Source organism: Oncorhynchus mykiss, chromosome 15 (genome assembly GCF_057628025.1).
Source record: "Oncorhynchus mykiss isolate SJ-2025 chromosome 15, ASM5762802v1, whole genome shotgun sequence".
NCBI lineage: Eukaryota > Metazoa > Chordata > Actinopteri > Salmoniformes > Salmonidae > Oncorhynchus > Oncorhynchus mykiss.
In genome coordinates this window covers 57,390,133-57,402,528 of record NC_143036.1, presented here as the reverse complement: position 1 = coordinate 57,402,528, position 12,396 = coordinate 57,390,133, and the positions used below count along the sequence as shown (strand labels likewise).

The window sequence follows — 12,396 nt, the reverse complement described above, 5'->3', positions numbered from 1 at the left end:
GGGCCATTAAATCTTAGTGCTAATCCAGGAACACTAGTTATTTAACTGTGGGTAACCAGGTCTCCAATACTACAGCAACAACAGGGAGACTAACACCCATTGATTTTAGATAAGTGAAAAGAACCGTTAGATGGGCAGGGGTTGTATCGATCATGATGACCGTTTCCGCACCTTTTGATGATGCGAGTGAGGTCAGAGGGTCGTGGAAAGATGAGGAGAACGGAGGGAGGAGCAGAGTGATTGTTTGCAACGTGACACAATGTTCGTTTCATGGCGAATGCAACTATCTCAGATCAATGTAGTGTGTTTTGCAGAGATAGTAAGATGAATAGTCTATCACCATCAGTAAGAACGGTTGGAAGGTTACAGTGTTTCCAACACAAGATGTACATGTTGTTGATTTAGTTTGCTGTAGTAGTGGGACAATCTCATGGACAGTTACCATGGCAATCTTCTCCTATACTAGTAAACAACAAAATTACATACACACACACAAACAGTTCATCACCGAAGTGCGAGGGCTGGAACTGGTAGGAAATCAAACCTATTTAGATCAAAAGAGCGTTCAGAGGAGGTTGCACGCATGCACAGTCAAAGGGTGAGATGTTGTGAGGATGATTGCAGGGCATAAACCAGCAGCAGGAGTCAGAGGTCAAACACAAGCAAGGGGCAGCAGAAAGAACCAGTGGCAGGGAGCCAGACAGCAGCAGGGGAGAAAGCTGGAAAACTGGAGAGTGTGGGGAAGCAATGGGGCGAGATGGGGACACACAGCGAGGTTAATGTAAGGAGATGGAAGAGTAGAGATGTTAGACAAGCCTTAACCTGCACTGCTTTGATGGATATTCATGGCTGACGTGAGTTAGGGATTAGGTTAACGCTTTAGGCATTAGTGTTATTGTGTTATTGTGTTAGTGTGTGTGTGAAGAGATGAATAATGCGAATGGAAGTTGGTAAACCACTCTGTCATGTAGAGACTAGAGAAAAAAAACAAAGGTCACAGCTGGATAACCTCTGTCCTCTAGAGGGATGTCTGTCTCTCTATGTGTGTGTGTGTGTGTGTGTTTCCAATTTCCAACACTAGACTTTCCAGATTTCCAGTGCTAAACAGATGTAAACACAATGCCAAGATGTTCAGCTGCTGTTAAGCACTCTGCACTCTTATATTGTCTCTGTATCTCTATTGCTCTGTCTCAAAACACACAGACACACAATCCTGCCATCTCTTGCCTAGGTGCCTTGTGGGTTGCAGTGCTAGTGGGTTAGCTCTTGGTTTCAGTGCCTGTGTGGAGGTGCAGTGATCTGAGCTGGCAAGTGAAGGATGCCTAAACTCTCTTAAGGCCTTTTGCTGAGACAAACAGGAGTGGACAGGACAGAGCGAGCATAAGCCTCTTTCCTCTGTAATGACTCTCTCTCTCTTACTCATTCTCTCCCGCCCTCTTACTCACGCTGTCTGTCAAAGTTAAACCAGGACATGTGAAATAAGAAAGAAAGAGAGAGAGTGCGAGAGAGAAAGAGAAGAAAGCCAAACCTCCACTATCAAAATCAGTGAGTGAAGAGAGAAATAGCCTGGTAAAACACGTTCAGTAGAGAAAGAAAAGGAGGATGAGGAGGATGAAGTTAAACTGCCTGCTTCAGAGGAGAGTGACTGATTTAGAACAACAAGATCTGAGAACCTGACCCACATACAACGACTGGGGAAGGGTCGACACACACACACAGAGAGAGACATAGAGAGAGAGAGACACAGAGAGAGAGAGATACGAGAGAAGGAGGGGGGTGAAAGGGAGAAAGAGTGGACAATGGAGGCAAGGGAGATATGGTGGGCCCAATTAAATAGAGAGTGGTGGGGGGAGGTCTACGTTTCAGTAAGGAAGGGTCTTAATAAGGAGGAGGTGGAGATGAAGGAAGAGAGGAGACACCATACAAGTTAGTATCTGAAGGGAGAGAGAGTTGTACACCTCTAGACGGGATACAGTTGGTGGAGTTTACCTGTGGCTGCTGTATCGGGGTCCCTGCCTTGGCGGTCAGCCTCTAGCCATTGGTACAAAGCTATGGTGGAGGCACATGCAAAAAAAGGGACAGAGGAAACAAACAAAAAAACAGCCCATGTCAAACCAAACGCAAAAAATGAAAGCACACAAAAGCAAAATGAATCAATGTTTAAAGCACGATGAATGAGACAAGCATGAACATGAAACGTAGTCGGACACATCAAAATAGAACATGACATCGTGGAAAAAAACAACAACATGGCAAGTCCCAATAGTCTCAAATAACTTCCTTTCCTTCACGACCACTGATCACAGAACATTTGATAGGTATAAGCAAGATCAATCTATCCAGATCTTACATGTATCAGTGGTGGTGAAGGAGAAGAGACAAGCTGTAGAGGCCCGGTGAGTATTGGGGACAGAGAGAAAATGCATTAGCATGAATCAGTGACTGTGACGTATGATGGCGCAGAGGGTGCAGTGGCTTATGGCTAGTTAGTGAGCAGCAGGCTGTCCGGCTGCAGGCTGCAGACAGGACCATGTCATTAGGATGACATTCCCTGGCATCATCAAAGCAGAAGCAGCCTGCACAAACCCCAGACCAGCAAACACCTTTAGTATCCATCAGCCCAATGCCTGCTGTGTAGTAGCAGCACTCACAGCTTCAACCAAACACCATGATAAATGATGTTTCCTGTATATTTCCTGGGTAATTTCCAGTGATACACTGAGTATACAGAACATTAAGAAAAATCCATGACAGACTGACCAGGTGAAACGTATGATCCCTTATTGATGTCACTTGTTAAATCCACTTCCATCAGTGTGGGGGGGACCAACTCAATATTAAGAAGGTGTTCCTGTTTGGTATACTCAGTGTGCATACACTCTCAAGCAGGAAACGACATCATCTTGAATCTCACACTATCAAATCCAAATATGCTTAAATCATGCATGCACACTGCACAGCCCAGTCTCTCCTGTTCCAAGCAGAGTCATTGGTTTGTTGATTAAAAGCCCTAGCTAAGTCATTAAAGCGCTCCTAGACGACTGACTGACTAAGCCACAGAGCTCCGACTGTCTCATGTCTAACCAGGTGAATGATCAGAGCAGAGCCACCAGTGTGTGTGTGTGTGTGTGTGTCGTGTGGTCTCTCACTTAAGGGATACCCCCTGAAAACCGAGCTCCACAAACACACAAGCAGAGGAGACTGAAGGGTCATTATGGTGAGTATGACACAGCGTCTCACTCTCTGCCAGACTTTTATTACAGCACAGCAAAACAGCAGCGTAATGCGTGCACTCGCCTGGTTGGGGGGGGGGGGGGGGGGGGGGGGGGTAGACAATGAGGTCAGCACTTTCTGAACCATACAGCAACATAGGGCTCTGTCAAGGCATTACAGCGGCCACAATCATTACTCCAACCCTGACTCTGCAACACTCACATGGAGATCACACACACTACAGCATGTACGCATACAGGCAGGCACACGCCAACCCAACACCTCTATATCTATGTTATATAATGCCATAGCACTCATCCTTTTTATAGGCTGCAATCTCTCCCTCCCTCTCCCCCTCTATGTCCTTGTCCTTCTCTGCTGCGGACACATTCTTTATCCCAGTCTCTATTTACGGACTAAACTGTCATGAATCTGCTTTGTAAACAGCTTCAAATCGGTTGTTTTGATATGTCTGTTGTAACTGAACTGGAAGATGGTTTATATTGAATGACCCTGATGAACTGGGATAAGAGAAGATAAGAGTCGTCATGGGCACACAAACACACTGTGAGGAACACACACACACACACACAGCTGCCTGTGCAACGTCCTGTGCAACACGTGAGGCCCAATGCCAACCCCTGCCTTATCTCATAATCTATATCACTCCATCTCTCTCGCTCTCTCTGTCCATGACAGTCTCTCCATTACAGATGCAGTGTGTAGACCAGTGGCGGTACAAGGCAGCTCTCTTATCTCCCTGTTCTCACAGCAATTAATCTTGCCAGCACCACACTGGTATTACCTGATGCAGGGCTCATGCATGCACACTCACAGAAACATACACACAGAGATCCACACTCACAGAAATGTACACGCATACAGAGATCCACACTCACAGTAACGTACACACACACAGAGATACTTCATTTCTCAGAACAAGAATAGACTGACGAGTTTCAGAAGAAAGGTCTTTGTTTCTGGCCTGTAATTGAACCCACAAATGCTGATGCTCCAGATACTCAACTAGTCTAAAGAAGGCCAGTTTTAATGTCTACACTGTATTTCTGATCAATTTGATGTTATTTTTAAAAAAGTGCTTTTCTTTCAAAAACAAGGACTTTTTATTTGAACGGTAGCACACACACACACACACACACACACACACACACACACACACAGGCTTGCGAAAGTATTCACCCCTTTGGCATTTTTCCTATTTTGTTGCCTTACAACCTGGAATTAAAATTTATTTTTTTTGCTTTTATTTTACATGCTTTCAAGATGTAAATTTTTTTTTATTGTGAAACAAGCAAGAAATAAGACAAAAAAAACTGAACTTGAGCATGCATAACTATTCACTTCCCAAAGTCGATACTTTGTAGAGCCACCTTTTGCAGCAATTACAGCTGCAAGTCTCTTGGGGTATGTCTCTATAAGCTTGGTACATCTAGCCACTGGGATTTTTGCCCATTCTTCAAGGCAAAACAGCTCCAGCTCCTTCAAGTTGGATGGGTTCAGCTGGCGTAAGTCATACCACAGATTCTCGATTGGATTGAGGTCTAGGCTTTGACTAGGCCATTCCAAGACATTTAAATGTTTCCCCTTAAACCACTTGAGTGTTGCTTTAGCAGTATGCTTAGGGTCATAGTCCTGCTGGAAGGTAAACCTCCATCCCAGTCTCAAATCTCTGGAAGACTGACACAGGTTTCCCCTCAAGAATTTCCCTGTATTAAGCTCCATCCATCATTCCTTCAATTTTGACCAGTTTCCCAGTCCCTGCCGATGAAAAACATTCCCACAGCATGATGCTGCCACCACCATGCTTCACTGCGGGGATGGTATTCTCGGGGTGATGAGAGGCTTTGGGTTTGCGTCACACATAGCGTTTTTCTTGATGGCCAAAAAGCTCAATTTTAGTCTCATCTGGCCAGAGTACCTTCTTCAATTTGTTTGGGGAGTCTCCCAGGTGCCTTTTGGCAAACACCAGTATTTTTTGGTGCCTCTTTTTTTTCTTTAAGCGATGGCTTTTTTCTGGCCACTCTTCCGTAAAGCCCAGCTCTTTGGAGTGTACTTAAAGTGTTCCTATGGACAGATACTCCAATCGCCGCTGTGGAGCTTTGCAGCTCCTTCAGGGTTATCTTTGTTCTCTTTGTTGCCTCTCTGATTAATGCCCTCCTTGACTGGTCCATGAGTGTTGGTGGGCGGCCCTCTCTTGGCAGGTATGTTGTGGTGCCAAATTCTTTCAATGTTTTAATAATGGATTTAGGGGTGCTCCGTGGGATGTTCAAAGTTTCTGATATTTTTTTATAACCCAACCCTGATCTGTACTTCTCCACAAGTTTGTCCCTGACCTGTTTGGAGAGCCCCTTGGTCTTCATAGTGCTTCTTGCTTGGTGGTGCCCTTTGCTTAGTGGTGGGGCCTTTCAGAACAGGTGTATTGGTGCACATGAGATCATGTGACATTTAAATAAAGTCCACCTGTGTGCAATCTAACTAATTATGTGACTTCTGAAGGTAATTGGTTGCACCAGATCTTATTTAGGGGCTTCATGGCAAAGGGGGTGAATACTTTTGCAAGGCACTGTACACACAGATCCACACTCACAGAAACGTGCACACAGAGATCCTCCCTCACATGCATACACACTTGCAGAAACGTGCACACACACAAAATGGATCTGTTGTCCCAAATACAAAGCTAGTCGTGAGTGATTGCAATGATTAGAAATTGCATGAGGATCAATGTGCAGCAGTATTAAGCTGATTACCCATTGGGCTGGAATGGGTTGCGGGGTCCTAATGCAATTCTACTGGGAGACCAGGCTCAATGAAAACCAAGGCTAAATCAATACACACTGGTCTGAAATGATACCACTCCATTATTGGTGCCATAAACACTAATAGAATAGACTTGACCAACTCATTCCAATGGTAGAACTGAATGATCTGACTACAATATCCTGTAAAGCACCAATACAACATCAGCTTTAAGCACAAAAGGAACAATACGGTATATCAACAGCCATCAGCCATTGTAATGGTGTATTGAGTGGTGGTGGCGGCCTGGACGTAATGGGGTTTAATACTATATTAATTCTCTCTGCAGAGGAGTGTTTCCACCAATTGGAGGCAAAGCCACTTGGAGAGTATGGACCAAGCTTTGGCAAAGTCCTCACACAATCATGGATGATGGCATCGCTATAAAGCAAAATAGCACACACTAGGACTGAACCCAATTAGTTGACTGGTCGATTGTGTTGTCGTTAGGCTGTTGGGTCAACCGAGATTGTTTTAGTCGAGCAGCAACAAATAAATATATATGTATATATGCGCCCATCTCAGTGAACTAATCCATTGCGGAGGCCTAGAAAAAGACAACTTATGATTGATCAAAAAAATGTGGAAGGAGGCTCCATACGGAGGTTGTAATGTAAATGCGGAGCCTCCCGAGGCCAAATGGAGCTGATCGCCATCCACCTCCCAAATGGTGTAACAATACGGAGAGCTATGCATAGCTCCGCATTGACATGATTTGTTGACGGTTGGAGGGGATGGTACAGCCTGTATAAACACAAACACACTTCCTTCACAACAGCTCTGCACTGCTCTGCGAAGCGCAAGACGTACGAATGCCCTGACTTCTGCTGAGGCCATATCACCATAAATGCTGCACGGCCAATGCAGACGTCTGGAATGACCATGCGCCCAGGTGCACAATGCACTTCTCTCTCCAGAATGCACTCTCCTGCCAATTTGTGCACATTCATTGTTTCATAACTTCATTGTGTGAATTGTTTGCATATCACCTCCCCATTACATATCACCAGTCCTACGTTTATTAAATTACATACCAAATTACATACCATTTCTAAACAACGTTTGTTACTTTGATTATAATAATTTATTTTAATGCATTCAATGTTATTATTCCAGTCTTCCCGTTCTCATTGTCGGAGTGGACACATTATTTGCAGAGTGCACAACCTATGCTACACTTGGTTTATTTCATTCCATTTACGAGTCGACAATTGAGTCATTGTCTTTTGTTTGGAGCGCTCCCGTCAATGTTGAGTAAGGACGCGCACACATGGAAGTAGGCCTATAGGTTACATGGCCTGTGCACAAATGTAGGCATATAAATGTGCCCATTTGAGGATCTGATAGTATTTCTGATTCGCTTAACACACCACCACTAATGAGCTGTGGAACTTCTCAAAGTAATGTTGTTTTCTTCACCTCAAAACAGCAAGCAAACAAAGTCTGCTTTTACATCCATTGAGAATGACAATAGTTCCTCAATGTATTTGAGAAATCGTTCCAACTCTCCCTCTTTTGATAACCACTCTGTGTGGAAGGGAAACATGTCATGCTCTGATCTAATGGAAACGTCCTAAATTAGGTCTACCTTACTACTTCTCATCAGTGCTTAACTTGGACTGAAAAAGGTTCCGGGGCTCATTTTGATTGCTGGTACGGTTTATATTTTAGGTGCAGGAGCTGGACAATACTTGTACCTAATATTCTATAGGAGGAACAGGAGCTCAAGCAGTAGAACATTAGAGGTGCCGGTACTCAGCTCAGGTGAGCTCCTGTCCAAGTCCATCACTGCTTCTTATCCCTTGATCAAATAGCCTACAGGCTTGACCCAAGTTAATAGTTGATACAATGTTTTAAATTCCTTGCAGGCAGGGCACGTGTAGCGAATCTGATTTATAGGATATTTATTTTGAGAATATTTTCTACATGCAGGCTGCATTGTTTTTATTTGTTGGTTTTAGGTAGACTATTTTTACATAGTTGGCAATGGCAATATACGTTATTTTTTATTTATTTAGGTTTGTATCATTATCATTTAGATTTGGATAGAATTTTGATTAACCACATGACAATGATTTTGAGGTACGAAAACGTTATTATAAATTAAAATGAAACCGTTTCATGAAAATTTGCATATGAAAACCATAACTGGCATGCAGATCGGTAGAAATAGTAAGATAAATTGGCGTTCCACATGAGAAATGTTGCAGACTCCTCGTGTAGCCTATTTCAGGAGAGTAATGGCAGGGGCAGGAGCAGGAGAAGACTGGGTCAGGTTAAGGAGAAGGAGATCCCCCTTACAAAGGACACAGTGCTGACTGAGTCACACCTGTTCACCAGTGTTTTTCCTGTTGTGCCACCTTGTTTTCCACTATACCTTTATGTCACATGGAGTCACTGAAAGTGATCTTACTGGCTATTATACTGTAGTGGTTGGCAGTCTATAGCTGTCCATCTCTTTAATGTCAGGCAGTTCATCAACCTCTTGGATACAGGGTTTGGCAGTGTTCATCAGATCTCACTATGGTCAATAAAACTAGGCGATTTTGCCTGAGAGACCATTACATCACAGCACAAGGCCTGTAAAACAATAACCGTAAAAGTGTGTTTGTGTGTGTGTGTGTCTGTTGGAACTTGCTACCTCAAAGAGCAACCAGCTGAGGAGGAAGATTGCTACTGTTTAATGAAGTGCATCCTGAGCTACGGGAGATAGAGAAATGGTCTTTAAGAAAGAATGAGCAATGAAAAAGATAGCAATTTCTCATCTTTACACACACACACACACACACACACACACACACACAGTAGGAAAGGGGGAGGATAATAAGAGACAGTGTGACCTTTGAGCAATAAGAAGGGAAAAAAACATGAGATTCATCATGGTGTTCCCCCTGCTGTCAGTGTGACAGGTTCACTGAAGTTCAGAGGTGGGAGGTCAAAGGGGGCAGATAAGGATCTGTTCCACAACATTCCTAGGGACAGGCTGTGCTTGGTGTCTGTATAGCACACAACAATGGAGCTACGCAGGAATCATAAATTACAATAATGATAATCTACTACACTGGAATGTGTAACAGAGATGCATAGATGTAGAATACAGGAGCACAAAGAGACATGGGACAACACATTGAACTCCTAGCACCATTTGAGCTCTGACCAGTCAACTCAAGCCAAAACCAATGCCCTGGTTGTCAGAACCAAGTCTCCTACTCTGTATGTGTACGATATTTGTTATTTTGGGAAATGACAAATAGTGGTCAAAAGCAGCCCGACCCAGGGCTCACAGTAATTGACCGTTAATTAACAAACATGTTTAGTGTGCCTTTGGAACATCTCCATTTTAAAAAGTCAAATAAATCAATTTTATATAGCATTCACCGTCACAATGAAATCATTTATTTAGTTGTGATAGGCCTACAAACCTGGGAGTGCCTCAGAAATCACGTAGAAAACCTAAGTACCGCATGGTGTGACTAATAAGTCAGTAAATAAGGCATGCGCTCTGATGGTTGCACTTCCAGCGGAGAGCGATCATTCCATTGCTGCTCTGCTTGTGTAGATTAGGAGATCAATTCCAAAAATAGAATTAAAATGACAGAATTAAAAGTGAAATGAGAAAGAAAGGCAACAACGACCAAAAGCCAACAGGTAGGCTGCTATTTACACTATAATCTGAATGGAGTTGTTATGTGTAGGATAACTGCAGGATGGTGAGAAGTCGTTATGGCTCGCCTCAATTAGCCTCGTTAGCTAGCTTCTCTCGGTTTGATTCAGTCCAGACAGGTACTCTGTAATCAGATGGGATGATAAATAACTAGCAAGAAGTTAGTCTATTGCGAGTTGCTCTCTCCCTCCATCCTGTGTGTTACACACACACACACACACCACCACCCCCCCCCCCCCCCCACGGGGCCTCTACGCCCTAATCGCCTACAGCTGCTTGCTCTTTGCCTTTTGGTACGGGACCTCAAACTCCCATCACCATTTGTCCTCATTCAGACCATTCAGATTATTCAAATTCAATCATGAAGTGTTTAGAGAGTGATTATAGGGACACTAGAGCGCTTGGTACCAGGCCATTAACGAGGGCCGTTAGCCAGTTTGGTAGGCTACCCATCAATGCCATTTATTTGCGCAGTTTTGGATTGGGATTACCGTGACCAACGGTCACAGGGAATTTGACTGTGGTCATGACTCGTGACTGCTGGTGCGGCGGTAATACGGTTACCGCGACAGCCGTAGTCTGAGCCAGACCAGAACACCTAACAGACAAAGTGAGCCGACCACAAATCAAGGACTTGGATGGAGCAGCGCAGAGGAGCACACAGATTACCATCTCATAAGTGGCAACACCTTTAAAAAACACAAGTAGCCTCCCCCTTTTCAGTCATTTCTGAGTGTCATTTTCTCATCTATCTAGCAGTAATTGAAATGAGCTGAATTCTATTGACAGGGTATGAAGTAATGGGATTCTATTCAGTGTGCTCATTCATTTCATGGCCTATCAAAAGGCAGCAAGCGCCACTCTCCCTCTCTCCCAACCTCACATTCTCCCTCCATGACATTATAATTTGCCGTAATTATTTCCATCCATAAACTAAACCCCACCCACCATTCCCAATCTAGTCCTCTGTAGCTCCAGTTGACTGTGTGATGATTGAAAGCAGAGACCAATTATTGCATCCCTTTTACCAGCTAAAATCCCCCCAGAGAATGACACACACCCACGTGCTCTCCCTCATTAGGAGGGAGACCCCAACTCCCCCTTCAGCATCAGCACAAAAAAAAAAACACTGGCCAATTACAGCAGCAATCAGCTCATCTACACAATCAGAAAGTCTCATACACACTCATCAATACGCAGACACATATACACACAGTGTAGCTCCAGGCAGTGATGTATAATGCATGCGTTGTGTTCAGCAGGCTGGGCTGCAGGGTGTTCATACGTGCTAAACTGAGGGAGTAGACAATACATGCAGCTGGGGATGGCAGCCACAGAGAAGGAGGCTTTGTTGCCATGAAAGAGTTGGCGTCCGTCAGATGTGGCTGTAGCCATAGTGTGTGTGTGTGTGTCTGTGTGTGTGTGCACACATGGCTGTATATGCATGCATGCATGGGTGTGTCATTGGTTTGAATCAGCTCTGTGGGATCGTAGCAGACAGAGTTGCTTTGTGGATGTTTGACAACACAGTCTGTCCCGATCGTCACCCAGCCCTGACAGAGACGGGAGCCGGCACTATGAATGGATAGATGTGGCATTCTGCAGTAGGGCCCATCATGACAGACAATCCCATGGGCTTTTAGACTAACTTCAAAAAGCTTCTCCATATCGGAGTGTCTCCTGAATACATTATGCCACTATCCTCAACGAATGAAGCCTGTGATATGACAAAATAGGAACAAAGAATTCTGAGGACAAAATGTGATAATTATGACAGAGAAATGTACAGGTTGTAAAATTATAAAGATAAGCTTTAAGTCATGATTTAAGACTAAGCTATTAACATTTCATTATTTGGCTAATACTTTACTTCCCCAGCTAGGAACAGTAGCTCAGTGTTAAAGTTAGCTTTGCTGCCTCCTGCAGTGCTGGCCCTGTCCCCATTGGCCTTCTGAACACATTCCCGTACGCACCAGACCAGCACCTGCTCAGGCTGGGCACAGGGCCTAGTCAGGACACACGCACACATATACAGAGACACACACACATACATACATACATACAGAGACACACACACACACACATATACAGAGACACACACACACACACACACACACACACATACAGAAACACGCACACACACACATACAGAAACACACACACACACACACATACAGAAACACACACACACACACACATACAGAAACACACACACACACACACACACACACACACACACAGCCAGGTGAATGCAGCCAAACTTTCTCAGACACAATCTTGTACAATACACATACACACAACTCTTACCCCATAACCTCCACCCACACCACCCACAGCGCTGAACCCACCCAACCAAGACTGGCAGTGCTTCAGTGCTGAAATCAAATCAAATTCTATTTGTCACATGCGCCGAATACAACAGGAAATGCATACTTACAAGCCCACCCAACCAAGACTGGCAGTGCCACAGTGCCACAGTGACACCAGAAAAAAAGAGATAACATGTATATATATATATTTTTAACCTTTAGTGATGCAGGAAGGGCAGCGATCGGTACTCTGGATGGTTCTGACTTCTGAATATGTGGACAACTACAAATACCTAGGTGTCTGGTTAGACTGTAAAACTCTCCTTCCAGACTCACATTAAGCATCTCCAATCCAAAATTAAATCTAGAAATCGGCTTCCTATTATTTTG

At 44.1% G+C, this 12,396-nt stretch overlaps 1 protein-coding gene across 25 annotated transcripts in view; it reads right to left on the bottom strand.

Moving 5' to 3' along the window:
• Positions 1–12,396, bottom strand: part of LOC110490319 (DENN domain-containing protein 5B) — an 80,692-nt gene that overhangs the window by 47,759 nt on the left and 20,537 nt on the right. For 15 of the 25 annotated variants that reach the window (XR_016486777.1, XM_021563632.3, XM_021563635.3 and 12 more), the window contains exon 2: positions 1,990–2,049. The exons of the other annotated variants lie outside the window; for them this stretch is intronic. Coding sequence is in view for 8 of the 15 variants with exons in the window: in XM_021563632.3 (XP_021419307.3) it covers positions 1,990–2,049 (60 nt within the window). In the remaining 7 variants the exon portion in view is untranslated. The remainder of the gene's footprint in view (positions 1–1,989; positions 2,050–12,396) is intronic. 25 annotated transcript variants of the gene reach the window in all.